Below are 14,051 nucleotides of genomic sequence, written 5' to 3'. Positions count from 1 at the left end.
ATCCATAGAATATTTATATTCTGTATTTATACAATTATTTATAGCTAATGTACTATAATTCTTTATTTGAGCTGTCAACTTTGTTTATAATATATTTTAAAGTTGCTACAGAATAAAATTTCCGTATCTTTTGGATGTTTTTCCCATATCTCATTTTGGAAAATAGTGATTTATTCTGGGTTTCAGAATGAGCTAAATTGAGCATACTTGATTTTTTGAACCAGAAGGGTAACTTCCCAGGGTGCATTGTGTTGTCATGGCAAACCAGAATCGTTGTACATGCTTGAATCATAATTAAGATGGCACCATCTGAATAGTATTTCTTCAATTGCTATGCACCTTGAAGCGGAAATGAAAAAATGTTTTTGGCTTTCTCTCTATTCTGTTGTAAGAGTAAGCAATATTGATAATCTCTTGGTGAAGGAAGAGAATATATCTTTAAAGAGTCTTTTGGTATGTTCAAAGACACTTTGTCTCCAAATGACCTATCCAAATGGATAGGTCATTTAATGTCCATATACTACTGGCATTACTGTTCTTCCTCCTCTAATGATTTTAATTGAAACATGAAGAGTACACTCCCAAATTGAGCTACTGGAGCTATTTAAGTTAATGAAAAATCTTTAATTGACCTTTGGTCGAGCCTAGTTTTCCTTTCTAAAGTGTGTCCTTAATTTACAAGTTCTGGAAATTTGAATATGAGATGATTTTATGATGGCAAAGTTTATGATGGCAAATAATATATGCAGACTGTGTAGCTGCAGCATCAAAGCTATGAAAATTTAACATAAGTAATTAACATAATTTTATTTTTTGAGACAGAAGATTTGTTTTGGCTTTAACTCAGGAAATCCTTAATTGGGAACTTAATTTCATACATGTGACTCTTATGTTGGCTTGGAACAGCTCCTATACTTAAAAACATAATTCACATTAATAGAGATTTTTAACTGTGTGATGATAGTCCTGCCCTTATTACTATGTGATTCTTCAATCACCTGTGAATGATCAATACCTGATACTTTTGTGAACATTTCATGTGTTGCATGTATTGCATGTATTTTGTGAATATTGCATAAAACTAATTTCCTCATTTTTCTGTAGATCTAATGAAAGATTTGTGCATACAAAAAACCTACTTTAATAACAAGTGAAGTCTCTTTCTATGAACTTCTAATTCTAAGAAGATTAGCTAAGATTCTATCTAACATCATAGCTGTATTTACCCTATTAGACACTAAACTTTAGCTGTTTGGATGATGAAATGATGAACAGTGAAAGGGGACAATGTTAAGCTTCCAAGTAAATGGTTTGGCATAAGGACAACAATGTCTGTGGGTGGATTAGCTCTAGAAAAGGCTTAGGATTTTAGCACTCAAAATCAGAATGATGCCATCACAGTGAAGACTGTCTTTCACTTATATTTCTTGGATATAGCTTACCAAGATATCATGATCCAATCAGTGAGAAATGCCTCTGCCCTAATTAAGGTGCAAACAACAGCATATGCTGAAGTCAACAACACAGATTTTATTTAACAATAAGTATGAGGTAGAAAGAAAGAAGTAGAAAAGGCAGAGGGGAAAGAGAGATATAAAGTAGAAGACATTTGCCACCCTTGAATCCAGCAGTGTCCCCCTGGCCCTTAATCACCCTGGGCTTCTTGGTGGTGGCATTCTTGATGTCTTTCAATACTCTTCACTATTTATACATTTTAGAAAACAAAGGAATTAATGATCATTGGCTACACTGTTCTCTTATTCTATTGGTCATGTGATAACCTAACTTCCAATCGTAGTAAGACCATGTCCTTAGTTTTTATCTCCTTTTGAGTTGGTGGGTTTCTTGGGTTGGTAGGTTGTGAGTCGGTGCTCATGATCTTCCCCTGCAGGAATTACCTTTTATCCAGATGGAGATGATTTCAGCACAGTTACTGAGTTGGCTTTCCTTGAGGCCCATAAATTCTGCATTCTTTGTGCTCAGTATCAGTGATAGATTCTTCTCCCGAAGCTTTATTAACCTCTCCCATGAGATAACACTCAGACAATAGCACGACCTTTATTTTATCTCAAGCTCCTGATGTGGTGGCTTAATTTACTTTCCAAATTCCAGGTATCAATTGAGGTCTTTTCAGAGGAGCTTCGGTGATTATGGATGCTATCCATACCATAGCTTGGGGTGAGCTTTGGTGATAAGCACTTGATCAGCTGCTTCTTTACAGATTTTACCGCAGTGTGAATTTTTTTCTGGGTTGTCCAGGATGTACTAGCCCAATCTCACCTCCACCAGGCCTGGAGTTAGTGCCATCCTATCACTCTGTTCTGTGCTTATCTCATCTCGTGGCAAAGTCCTTCTCTTTAACAGCGGCCTTAACAGTGCTTGAGACAGATAACTGTGCTCTTTAAGGCACTGCACAAGATACTACCAAATGAAATGTTTGATTTAATCTATTTTTAGGCTTCAGAGGGTTTTGTCACAAAACACATGAAATTAGTACTCTGTTTCTAAGCCATTGGATTGACTATTGAACGCCTTTGCCCCATCAAGAGTCCAATTTAGCAGTCTTATGGTGAACTGGGCTATAAATATACAACTGTATCTTCATGAAAGGTATATTCTGCCTCTAAAGATTCTTGTACTAGGTTTCTGTAATTGTTGCTTTTATCCATGAATGTCAGTGAAATTATAGAAAAGGTTACACTTACAGTTCAATGAAAGAAAAGATAGGCACTTGGTTTGAAGTCACAATATCTAAGTGGACAACTATGCAGTCTGCTCCTAGGGTGTTTCTTTTTCATACGTATCCCACTGTGTTCATCAGGTTAATAATGTGTCAATCTATGGGAAACAATATATGTGATAGTCTGTACTACTGAAGTGGTACAAATTTTCTCTGACATCACTTCTGAAATTTCTAGGCAAAAGAGCATTTGTAATGCACGGATAGACATTTCTATTTAGGTTAATCCTTTGCATGTCTTATCATGTATTGACTTTGATGGGTTGCAGTTTCTGTTATTTACATGTCACTGAAAAATATGGTATTTTAACACAATGTTGCACCTTTTAATGTGTTGATGCTAAGTAGTAGGCAATTCATGGTAAATAAACATGCAACCTTTATATGCAAATCCCTTTCACAGCAAAAAAGCAGAAGAAAAATAAAACCACACCCATTAATCAAATAATAGTTCAGTCCAGGACATGTTCTTCTTTCAACTGGAGGTTTAACTGCCAGAGAAAAAAGAAGCAGTGGACCTCTACAATGTTATCTGGAGTAAGTCTGAACACAAAATTATGAAGATAAATGGTGCAGTTTGTCAAAGAAAAATGACAAGAATGATTAAACATAAGTAATGCAATAAGTCTGCCCAGGTATCTAGACTATTAAATATGGCTATTTTTTTTAAATGGAACTTGCATAAAGCTATATAGTGATTGATTCAAAGTTGCATCATAAAGGAAAATAGTAAAAATCAATGTCAAGCAAAAATGAATGATAACTTAAAAATTATATGAGACCCATTCTTGTTTGAAGATGACATGTTGCAAAAGGTGCAAAAATCCATCAGTCCTTTAAGAAGAAATAAAATACAAAATGTTTTCTTCAGAAAATATAATACACAGCTACCATAATTTCCAATGCATCATCTATCAAAGGCATTTGTTGGTAGCATATAATGAAGATATTAAATTAAAAACTCCATTAGGTTTCAGCACACTCTAGAAAATGGACAGCTTTGTTAAATATTGTACAAGTACTGAGGGCTTGCAGGTTACACAATATAACCTGGCTTGAAATGTTCTGTGGCATGCTGAACCAAAATTTGTGTTGATAGAGTAGATGGTCTTTTGTTTTGTTTGTACATTTTTATGGGAATACAAGCTCCTGAAAATGTATATTTTGATCTAACCAAGTATTAAAGTATTAAACCAATCAATATACCATACTATTTGAAAAATGGAAGAAACAGCTATATTTCTTAAAAAAGTAATACTGCTATATTAAGATAGCTTGTAATATTTAATTCCATAAAGCACTTTCAGGAAGACTAGTTGAAGAAATATAAATTTACCATCTAATCTTAATGTTACCAAGTTGTTTCAGTGTGACAGGTGACTGTATGTAAAAGTAAAGTGTTTAGGAACTTGAGTGAACAGTAAAGAAAGTATATTTTAACATGTATCTGCTACTCTGTATTTAGAGGTTGTCGCTTTTCTTCTTTGGGGATGGTTCGAGAATATTTTGGGTGGCATTTAAACTTGTGGGATATGATTTTAATTCTGTACCTGCAAAATTTTTGGGAGCAGAGTTTGTTGAAATACATGTATCAGCAATTTTAGTAAATTATTCAGAATTTAGAGAAACTTTAAATATTTGCTTGGGATTTGAAATTGTGATAATAATTTGAAATCACAAAGTTATTGCAGTATAAAGATGGTACCAGTTATTTTCCATACTGTCCTTTTCCTACATTCTAGAAGAGTTGCTGTGCTTTCTGTTTTTCTGGAAAATAGATTCAGTATCTGGAAAATTTACAGAATATGATGGAATATTCATTGCTTTTAGTCAGTCTCCAAAATGACAAATTGTTGGAAAGTTAAAAGTGTCACAATAAAATGTGTTTGCCTACTTTGAATCTGTGGTGAGACATATCCATGGTGATGACTCACCCATGACTGTTTTAAGACAGTGGGGGGGAGATTTTGAAATTATACCTTTGACTACAGGAACTCTGAACCTCTATTATGTTTTTGAAAGATAAACTTCATTGTGTAGTAATTTGTAATAGGATAGCTTCAATAAACCTCCCTGAAAATATTTCTCAAGATGATAAGATTCTGCAGCTTATGAGGCTATAACTAGAAAAAAGAAACAGCAAGCAAATAAACCCCACAAAACCCCAAACCAAACAAGAAACCTACATCCCTCAAAAAAAACCCCCAACAACAACAAAAACCCCAACACTACAAAACAAACAAACAAACAAACAACAACAAAAAACCCCCACAAAAACCCACAAAAACAAACAAACAAACAAACAAAAACCCCAAAAAAACCCAAAACAACAAACCCAAAATCAAAAAGCAGGACAAAACCAAAAAACAAAAACAAAAACAAAAACAAAAAAAAAAAAAAACCACAAAAAAAACCCCAAACCAACAACAAAAAATCCACCATCAAAATGTCCCTAAAGAAACTAGCTCTGTCACAGCACCATGCTGTGAGGATGAGGACTTTAAATAGCAAAGGTCAAATTAAGATGAAAGTCTGGCAGTATTGCAATAAAAAGGAGCTGGGATAGAAAATGTAAAAAAACCCTGCAGGTCTTAATTCTTAATAATTAAAAAATAATTGTCAAGGATTCATAATGTATTTTATTAGTTTATAATTTTTTCATATTTTATCTTTTGCATGTGTTCTGCTTGCCTTGGAAGTGGTAAATGTGTTTGGTTTGAGGTTTTATTTCTATATTCTAAGGTACCTTCAGGTAAAGGCCAAGGAAATTTTTTTGCTACTTTTTTTCTGTATCATGATCTGTAGAGTTGAATTGTGATGGTGACTGATGATTAGAACTTCAGAAATACAATTTCTATTCTATAATACTTTTTTGGTTAACATTTATACTCTTTTGACATTCGCTTTAGCTGGCTGCATGGTTTTATGAACATTGGTAGAGTGTATAATTGACTCACTACACAGAGAACTCTATTCAACACATTAATTTCTTTAACAGGTATATTTTACATTTGTACTTAATCTTAATTGTATTTAGTGTTTATAAAGTAAAAATAGAATTCATTTGAAAATTATTTCAATAAAAATATCTAGTGTACTTTATTGTATATTTAGTTCACAGTATGGAGGATGTGTTTTTAAAGATCTTTGAAAAATATTGGACCTAATTATCCGTTGGCTAAAATTGATAGTTTCATTTTCTAATAATGTGCTAGTAATACACTCTCAGTGCACAGTAGAGTTATAGTGAAGGAAATCTTTGTAATTTTGATAGGGTTATCAAATCTCTGCTTTTGAGAATGGTAACCTATTAGTTATAAAAATTATCTTTTGTTACCTCAGAACCTACTAATTTTCTGGTTCCAGACTTGTCATCTAAACCTGTAGGGTTTTAAAGAATAAAAATTTCATCCAGTCCCCTGATGCTGTAAGAAAGGTGATGAACAATTTGGGGGGGTAGGGGTTTCTGAATTACTTTCTTTATAAAATGATGACTAAGAGACAAGGCTGGAAAATGGTTGAAAATGGATAAAAGAATTTTTATCTTTCTAAGTGCTTTAAGAGAAATAAAAATGGTTGATGAATGAAATGTCTTCTTGTATTTGCAAAAAGTAACTAAAATAAAGCACCATTTCGTTCTAGCTAAGTAACCTGAAACAACTCACATTTGTGGATGTGTCAGCAAACAAGTTCCATTCTATTCCAATTTGTGTACTCCGAATGTCTAATTTGCAGTGGTTGGATATTAGCAGCAACAGCCTGAAAGATCTCCCAGAAGATATAGACAGGTAGTTTATGTTTTAATTCAATGACAGATATAGGAACTCTTAAGTAAATTTAGAAAGTAAAAAGCTTTCAAGGGACACTGTTGATGGAAAGTCATATTTGGAAATGTATCAGGTATTTTTGCACGCTAATATTTCTGTTATTGATGGACTGGGTCTGAGAACAAAATCTAATTTTACTAGCTCATTGATGGCAGTCAGTTAACAAAATGTATTTTTTGCTGCTTTCATAATAATTTGTAATTTTATCTAGGTATTGTTTTTTTTGGGAAGTTCACTGGATATACTCTGCTCCAGTTCCAGCACAGGGAACTCACCATATGGAATTGGCAGCAGTAACTCTCTGGAGGGTAGATGGGGAGGAGAAAGTGAACTAAAGCATATTTGAGTTACTCAAAGAGCCTGATAAGCTTTGTTAGTAAAGAAGAAAAATATTGGTAAAATTCAAAAACCCCATTGACAATCCTCCCCTTCTACTCTGAAGTAAATACGAATGTGTGCACATATACTCACTCTCCCAGTTTAGATAACCACTTTGAACTAGTTTTTAAAAAATCATTCTGATCCCTTTAATGGGACTTGCTAGCCTAAGAAAGCACTTTTCTTATCCGTGAGCTTAACTATTTACTCTAGAGTGCTGCGGCAACTTGGTTTATGAAACTTTACCTACCCTTAAGTGAAAAAACCCAAACATATTAAGTAAAGTTTATTAAAAAAACATTCAAGATTATTTATTTATCTGGGAATAGAAATCCCTGAGGCAGAATAAACTTCACAGAAAACTCATTCACTCCTAACTTTTGCAAGGCCTTTTTTTGCTGGGCAAAAAGACTTTTCTGGGACATGGTGTAACCACAGATTATTCTGACAGCAGCACTGGTCTCAACTTGTGCTAGTAATTCACAACAAACAACATAAGCTTGCCATCTTTTCCCAGAGAATCTGACCAGAGATTTAACTAACTTCAAAGAGTTCCTAAGAGGATGTTTTTCCTTTAGGGAAGGTTACCTTCTCAACTTATAGAACCTTTTCCCCCTGTAATCTATATTCCATTAGCTTCAAATTATTCCCTTTCTACATTTTATCTTCTCCATTTTGTACTGAGTTGCCAGATTTGATGCTATAATAGCATAATCAGACAACAAAAAATAAGGTTTTCTTTGTTTGACTTTGGGCTCATGTGCATTTAGAAGACTAAAAAATGTCAGGATAACCCCCACATCAGTAAACTAATACTCTCACTCAGACTCATTATTTCAATGCCTGTGGTGTCAAAGAACCTCTGTGAATTATCATTGTCTGTAATACCATTACAATAGTCTGTGATTAATAAAGATGAGTTGACAGTAAACTGAAGCCTTACTTAATATTTCTACCTGAATTCAAACAAACCGCATGGGCCTGACAAGCATAGCCCGTCAACAGCGTTTTAGGAAGGGACCCTTCCAGTCAAATAAAACAAATTTTTTTCATCAATTTGCTATGCTCTTTGTCTTCTACCTAATACAAGGAATAAAGGCACAGACACAAATTTCTATTGCATTAGGGAAAGCCAGGGGAAATAAAACAAAAGTTCCTCCACAAAACACTGTCATTAAATTGATTTCATTGGGACAACTTGCAAGAACCTTTCGACGAGGAGCTGGTCTTTCTCTTGCTCCCCACAGTATTAATTATTAATGAAAAACAATAGCTGGAGATGTACTGCCTACCACAGACATATCTGATTCATAGAAACCAGCATATGGGTAGTCTGGTGGCCTGTATCTTTCATTAGCTGCAGGATGCACATGGTGAAACTTTATATCATGTTCTGTCCACATTTTCTGTATGAAAACACAGTAAATTTGGTAACCTTTTATCTTGAGCATGCTTCTGATTACTTGTCAGTGGTATGCTATTAATACTATAATGCTGACCCAGTACTGAAGATTTCCATTAAAGTTGATGAAATTTTGTGAAAGTAGTGCTTGAGTGACTTTTTAAGACAAAGATGTTGCATGCAATTGCTCCTATTATACACAAGATCAAGTCAGTATTACTATCTTGGCTAGATGTTCCTATTTCAAATAAATATTTTACGTCATCTCTATCTTTGACATCTTTACAGGTTAGATGAATTGCAGACACTTCTTCTACAGAAAAACAAGTTGACTTATCTTCCACGAGCTCTTGTCAATATGCCAAAGCTCAGTTTGCTGGTTGTCAGTGGTGATGACCTGGTTGAGATACCCACAGCCATCTGTGAGTCAACCACAGGTTTAAAGTAAGTAAAAGTGAGAGAGAAAGGGAAATATTCTTAAGAAGATAAGGTAAGATACACCCAGAAGAAATGCTTTCACTAGCATATTTCTACAAATTCTGACCCAATTTATATCAGAGTGGTAAAGGAGGCATTAAAAAGATTGGAAATTACAGAGGATCTGCAGCTTTATGATTTTCATCTACAGTTACCCACATTGTGCATCTCTATGTCTAAACTGCTATTCCTGGGTAGACTGGGCCATAGCATCTCTAATTCTGGAGTTGCAAAACCATGCTTCAGGGTGGGACCAGTAGCCTGCAATCTAGCTGCTGATAAGCTCAGTGATGACAAAAGCATCTTGCTGGGGGAGGGAGACATGGCTAGGAAAATGTTAGGTAAGGTCACATTGGTTTGGTAGTTTGCTGTAAAATACCACCTTACTGCTGCATGCAGGATAAGACTAAAAGACCTAAATTGTAGTCTGCAGTTACAGAGATATTGCATTTCTGCAGGCAATGTTCATGTTTTTGATTATGGAACCATTTCAGACTCTACACTGGGTCTGGTTCAGAGTGGAATAAGCTGTGGATGGAATTACCCTCCTCTCTTAGAGCTATTCCTTGCACTGGCAGCTAGAAAGGTGTTAATAACACATCAGTGCTTTTAGCAGTTGTTTAACAGTGGTGGCACAGCATCAAGGCTGTCTCTCCATCTTAGGCTGTCCCCTAAGAAAGCATCTTAGGGTGAGGGTGAGCTGGAGGCTGGGAGAGGACACAGCATGGACAGTTGGGGACACCAGCCAGAACAGTTGACTCCAATTGGCCAAAAGGATGTTTCATACCATATATTGTCATGCTCTGCATGTAAAGCTAAAAGAAATGAGAGGGGTGGTGGATCATGGGTTATTGACGTTTTTGTCTTTCAAAGAAACCAGCTACATATATTGAGTCTCTGCTTCCCAGGAAGTGGCTAGACATTACCTTTTGAAAAGAGAGAGTGATTTAGAGAGTAATTTTTTTTTTTCTTTCCTTTGCTTTTCTTCTATGCATAGGTTTTACTTTTCTCATTAAGTTTATTTACCATTTTTTCATTTGCTATTCTCTCCTGCCTAGTTGAAGAGAGGGGCAGAGAGAGGTGTTTGGTGGGTACCTGGGCCAACAAGTCACAAGCTGATCACAAACTTACAGCAATTCATCAAAATTTTAGAAAGCCATAATTTGTTGGAACATTTGTTCTTTTAAAAGTAACAGCACTTAAATTTTTTTCCTTCTTGGAGCAAAAATCGGAGATTTTCAGAATGCTATGCACTTATTTGCATATGATATAAGTTGTTTATGTAACCACTTAGTTTTTCACCTGCAAAGTTTACCTTTACAATATTTTCAATTACAAAATAATGCATGTCCTCTCATGTATTGTAAAAGACAAGTAATGCAATAACCAAAAAATGGAAGCACATATTGCAGCTAAATGACTGTGGCAAAATTCTAGATTGCTAGGCAATACTGTTAGGATGAAGTTCATATTGCTCATTAACAGATGGGGAAATTACAGTGTAGTCAGTCAGAAGCTCTGTAATAAAGAACTATACCTGTTATTATGAAGAATGATTTATGTAGATAGATGAAAAGAAGATAAACCTGATAATTTTTTATATGGAAGGTGGATTATAGAGAAAGGTCCTTTTGAAATCTGTATTTCTATAATAGATGTATCCTAACTATGGCATAGTGCAAAATTGAGCTAATGTTCTTTACATTTCTGCTTCTAGCTCTGGTAGTAATTTCTAAACTGTCATTCATTATGGCCAGTGTTGTTCAGCTGCCTTTACATACGTTTTTGTGTTAATCTCTGCCTAGATTTGTAAGTCTCAAGGACAGTCCGGTAGAAACGATTGTATGTGAAGACACTGAAGAAATTATAGAAAATGAACGTGAACGTGAGCAAGTTGAGAAAGAGTTTATGAAAGCATACATTGAAGACCTAAGGGAAAGGGGTATGTGTAAATTTGCAGTAAGCTTTCTGCTATCTTGAACATAAATGCAGATATATATTGTGACCATTCATTTTTAAGAGGACAAGCAATAGACCCTTAAACTCTAGTTGTCTTTTATTGTATTAAATAAGACTAATAGTAAAATGCCAAATCTGCTTTGTTAAAAGTTTGGACTTGAATTAATACCCTTGATATTGAACAAAGGTATACAAAATTAATTGTGTTGGTATATGCCTTAACCTCAATTGATTGATGGTGTACACAAAGAATATTCTCATTCTCTAGATTTACTTACTTCTCTTGGGATAAGTATTAGTGATTTTGAATTCCTGAAGAAGTGCTTCTCCTCCTCAACAAGGACAGTATATATATGAAAGCCTTGTTGTTTTGGTAGAATATTCTTTGACAATATTATCTGCTTCAAGGTACTAACTATTTAACCACTATACAATTATAGTAAAATACCTGCTTTCATCTTTATTACATAGCACCTGAAACTTTATATATTTCTTCATGTTTCTGTTCTGTTTTATATTTATCATCATTGAGAAATCCTCGCTCACTTGAGTGTCCTTTAATAAGATTTCTTAGGAAAAAGGGGAAAGTTTCATGTGACACAGAATACCCCATAGGCTCATTTTAATTCCTTTAATAGTTCATGTGTAGAAATGCCTTTTGTGGAATGAATCTTACAGTAGATTTTTATTCCTTGCATTTAATTTAAGGGTCTATATAGTGGTCCTACAGAACCTGTTAAAAGAGAAATATAAAGGAAGGGTGTGACTTCATAATACTTTTCCTGTTCTTATGCTAAACTTCTGTTCCTTAACATCTATAAGTTGTGCATATGAATATTTATTCTATTTCTAAACTGAAGTCTGCTATAAAAGTGCTGGATTCTGATAACGGTAACAGCAGTGGTTAAAACTGAGAGAAGAAAGCAGTGGAGGAAAAAACTGAGGTCATAATTGGCTTCAGAGACAGATGTAAAATATGTAGTGATGGAGTTGTATCTACAGTCTTAGGAAACATGGACATCTGACAGACTGCCTGAAACCTGCATTTGACCCTATTGAGAAGAGGCCAAGTTTATGCTCTTCTGGGGCAAAGCAGCTCAGGGATACAGTTTTCTTCCTTCCTAGACAGGACTTACTTCCCTGCTTTTTATGAAGAGTTTGGATCATGAATCACTTTTGTATTTTCTGCTTCTGAACTTTTGTGCTATAGATAATGCCAATACCTGCTTTTGAAAAACAGACTGTAGAAGGAATATCTTCCATAAAATATGAACCGGCAGAAGATCTGAGAAACAGAGATAATTTGCAGAGTACCTTTGAAACAAGACCAAACCCAGGTGTTTCTAGCTAAGGGCTTCATTTATTTGTGCTGGATTACATAGCTAAAGTCTGAGATTTATTTATTTTTTCTCTTTTTACAGAGTCTACTCCTTCCTACACTACAAAAGTAATGCTCAGTCTCCAGCTCTGAAGATTAAAAATCTCTAGAACTCTACTGAATATCTATATAACTCTCTTTTAATCCACCTGAATAGTAAAGACATGAAAATATTGACGGCCAGAATGACATCAAAATCATATTGAATTATTTATTTTTTTCTGTAGTCTTTTCAAGCAACTACAGATAAAACAAGGAGCGGCAGAACTTTCATAAGATGCTGTTTCACATTTTAAGTCAACATGTTTATTTTTAAGTTCACAGCAACCGCCACTAATTTGCATGTAGACCTGCTGAAAGTAAACATCCACTGTAATTAAGTATACACAGGCATAGCTGAAGAATGAAGACATTGTATGTTGTAGCTGAAACAGCAAAACGCAAAACGTGATCTTAGGAAGAGATTTGATTTTATAAAAGGGGATAGACTGATTTAGAAAATGAATGTGATCTGTTGTTTTCTTAAGACCAAACACACATTTCGGTATTTACAATATCCAAATGAGAACACACCCATAGTTTGCATTTACATTCTGTGTGAATGTAAATTCTGTGAGAAATTCTCTGTTCTGTTCTGTGAGAAAATTGTTCTTGGAATTTTCAGTTTAGATAAGTTTCAACAACTTTCCATCTAGAAACTGTAGCACTTCTCCTTTTATTCAAACATATTTTAAGCTCTAATCTGTTTGTAAATTCAAGTACCAATGTGATTGAAATTTCTGTGCTAAGCAGTCTTATAGTATAGCAGTATACTAAGTAAGGTTTTAAGGCACTAAGCGGTGTCAGCTAATACTATCAGCAAAATGATGATACAGGTCTTATATTAATGGTTTCAGATCACAGGATTTTGTGGATATTTGTTGGAATTTTCCAAGTAGTGTAAGAATGAGTTTGCTGGTGAAACATTATTTTGCTTGCTATTTAATAATTTGTTTATATACAATTATTTAAGTATATATAGAGTTTCAGAAACCTAGATTTACATGTACTTTTTGTTTAATAAAGCAATCTTTTTAATCTAAAAAACTTGAGACTTTGAGAATTGAGACTGAAATTCGACTCAAATTATGGAATTTAAATGGTCCTAAACTTATGACTGCAGTTAGGTGAGATAATATTTACATCTTTGTTTTTTTTGTTATGGATGAGCTATTTTCAGTTTTGTTCAGTAGAATGTCACTTAAGTAGCCATATTTAAAACACAAAGCAACAAAGGATAAGCTCCTCAGGCTTCTGTATAGAAAAAGAACTTTAGATGTTTTCTTTTCAACATTCTAGCATTCAATATTTTAAAAGAAAAAAACATTTCCAAGAGTAGATGTGTTATTTATTCCACTTACAGTTTTCTGGAGTTATGTTACTATCAAAGTGAAGCTCACACAAATTCGTCTCCAGGTGTTAATGCTGATTTTAAGCAAGTTCTGATCCAGGGGGAAATTTAAAAAAATAAGAAAAATTGACATTGGTCTGAAGCAGAATAATAAAAGAAAAATTTTTTATTAATATGAAGAAATTGAAATAGGATAAAATAGTGTCAAAGTGGGCTTAGAGAAATTAGGCTATGTGAAACTATCCTACCAAACTTTATTTTATTGAAATTATAAATTTATTTGATTAAGTATTGATATTGATGTAATAAACATCTGAGAGAAATCTGTTCTGATATAGAAATTATATTTCAATTCCATTTCTATTTGAAATTCTATTTATAGAATTCTGTCATAGTCTAATATGATCCACTGAAAATTATAGGAAAGTAAATCACAAAGGCTGTAATTGTAGAATGGAGTTGTAAATAAAAAACTAGAGATGCAAACTCAGTTAACAAAA

The 14,051-nt window shown here is 34.0% G+C and overlaps 1 protein-coding gene across 1 annotated transcript in view; it reads left to right on the top strand.

The window, feature by feature from the left end:
* LRRC2 (leucine rich repeat containing 2) overlaps nucleotides 1-12,277 on the top strand; it is a 63,323-nt gene extending 51,046 nt beyond the window's left edge. Inside the window, exons 5-8 of the mRNA XM_053931781.1 lie at nucleotides 6,383-6,528; nucleotides 8,636-8,791; nucleotides 10,630-10,766; nucleotides 12,205-12,277. Coding sequence (XP_053787756.1) covers nucleotides 6,383-6,528; nucleotides 8,636-8,791; nucleotides 10,630-10,766; nucleotides 12,205-12,254 — 489 coding nt within the window. The 3' untranslated portion in view covers nucleotides 12,255-12,277. The remainder of the gene's footprint in view (nucleotides 1-6,382; nucleotides 6,529-8,635; nucleotides 8,792-10,629; nucleotides 10,767-12,204) is intronic.
* The last annotated feature ends 1,774 nt before the right edge of the window (nucleotides 12,278-14,051 follow it).

Source organism: Vidua chalybeata, chromosome Z, assembly GCF_026979565.1.
Source record: "Vidua chalybeata isolate OUT-0048 chromosome Z, bVidCha1 merged haplotype, whole genome shotgun sequence".
Lineage (NCBI taxonomy): Eukaryota > Metazoa > Chordata > Aves > Passeriformes > Viduidae > Vidua > Vidua chalybeata.
This window is presented reverse-complemented; position numbering and strand designations above follow the sequence as displayed.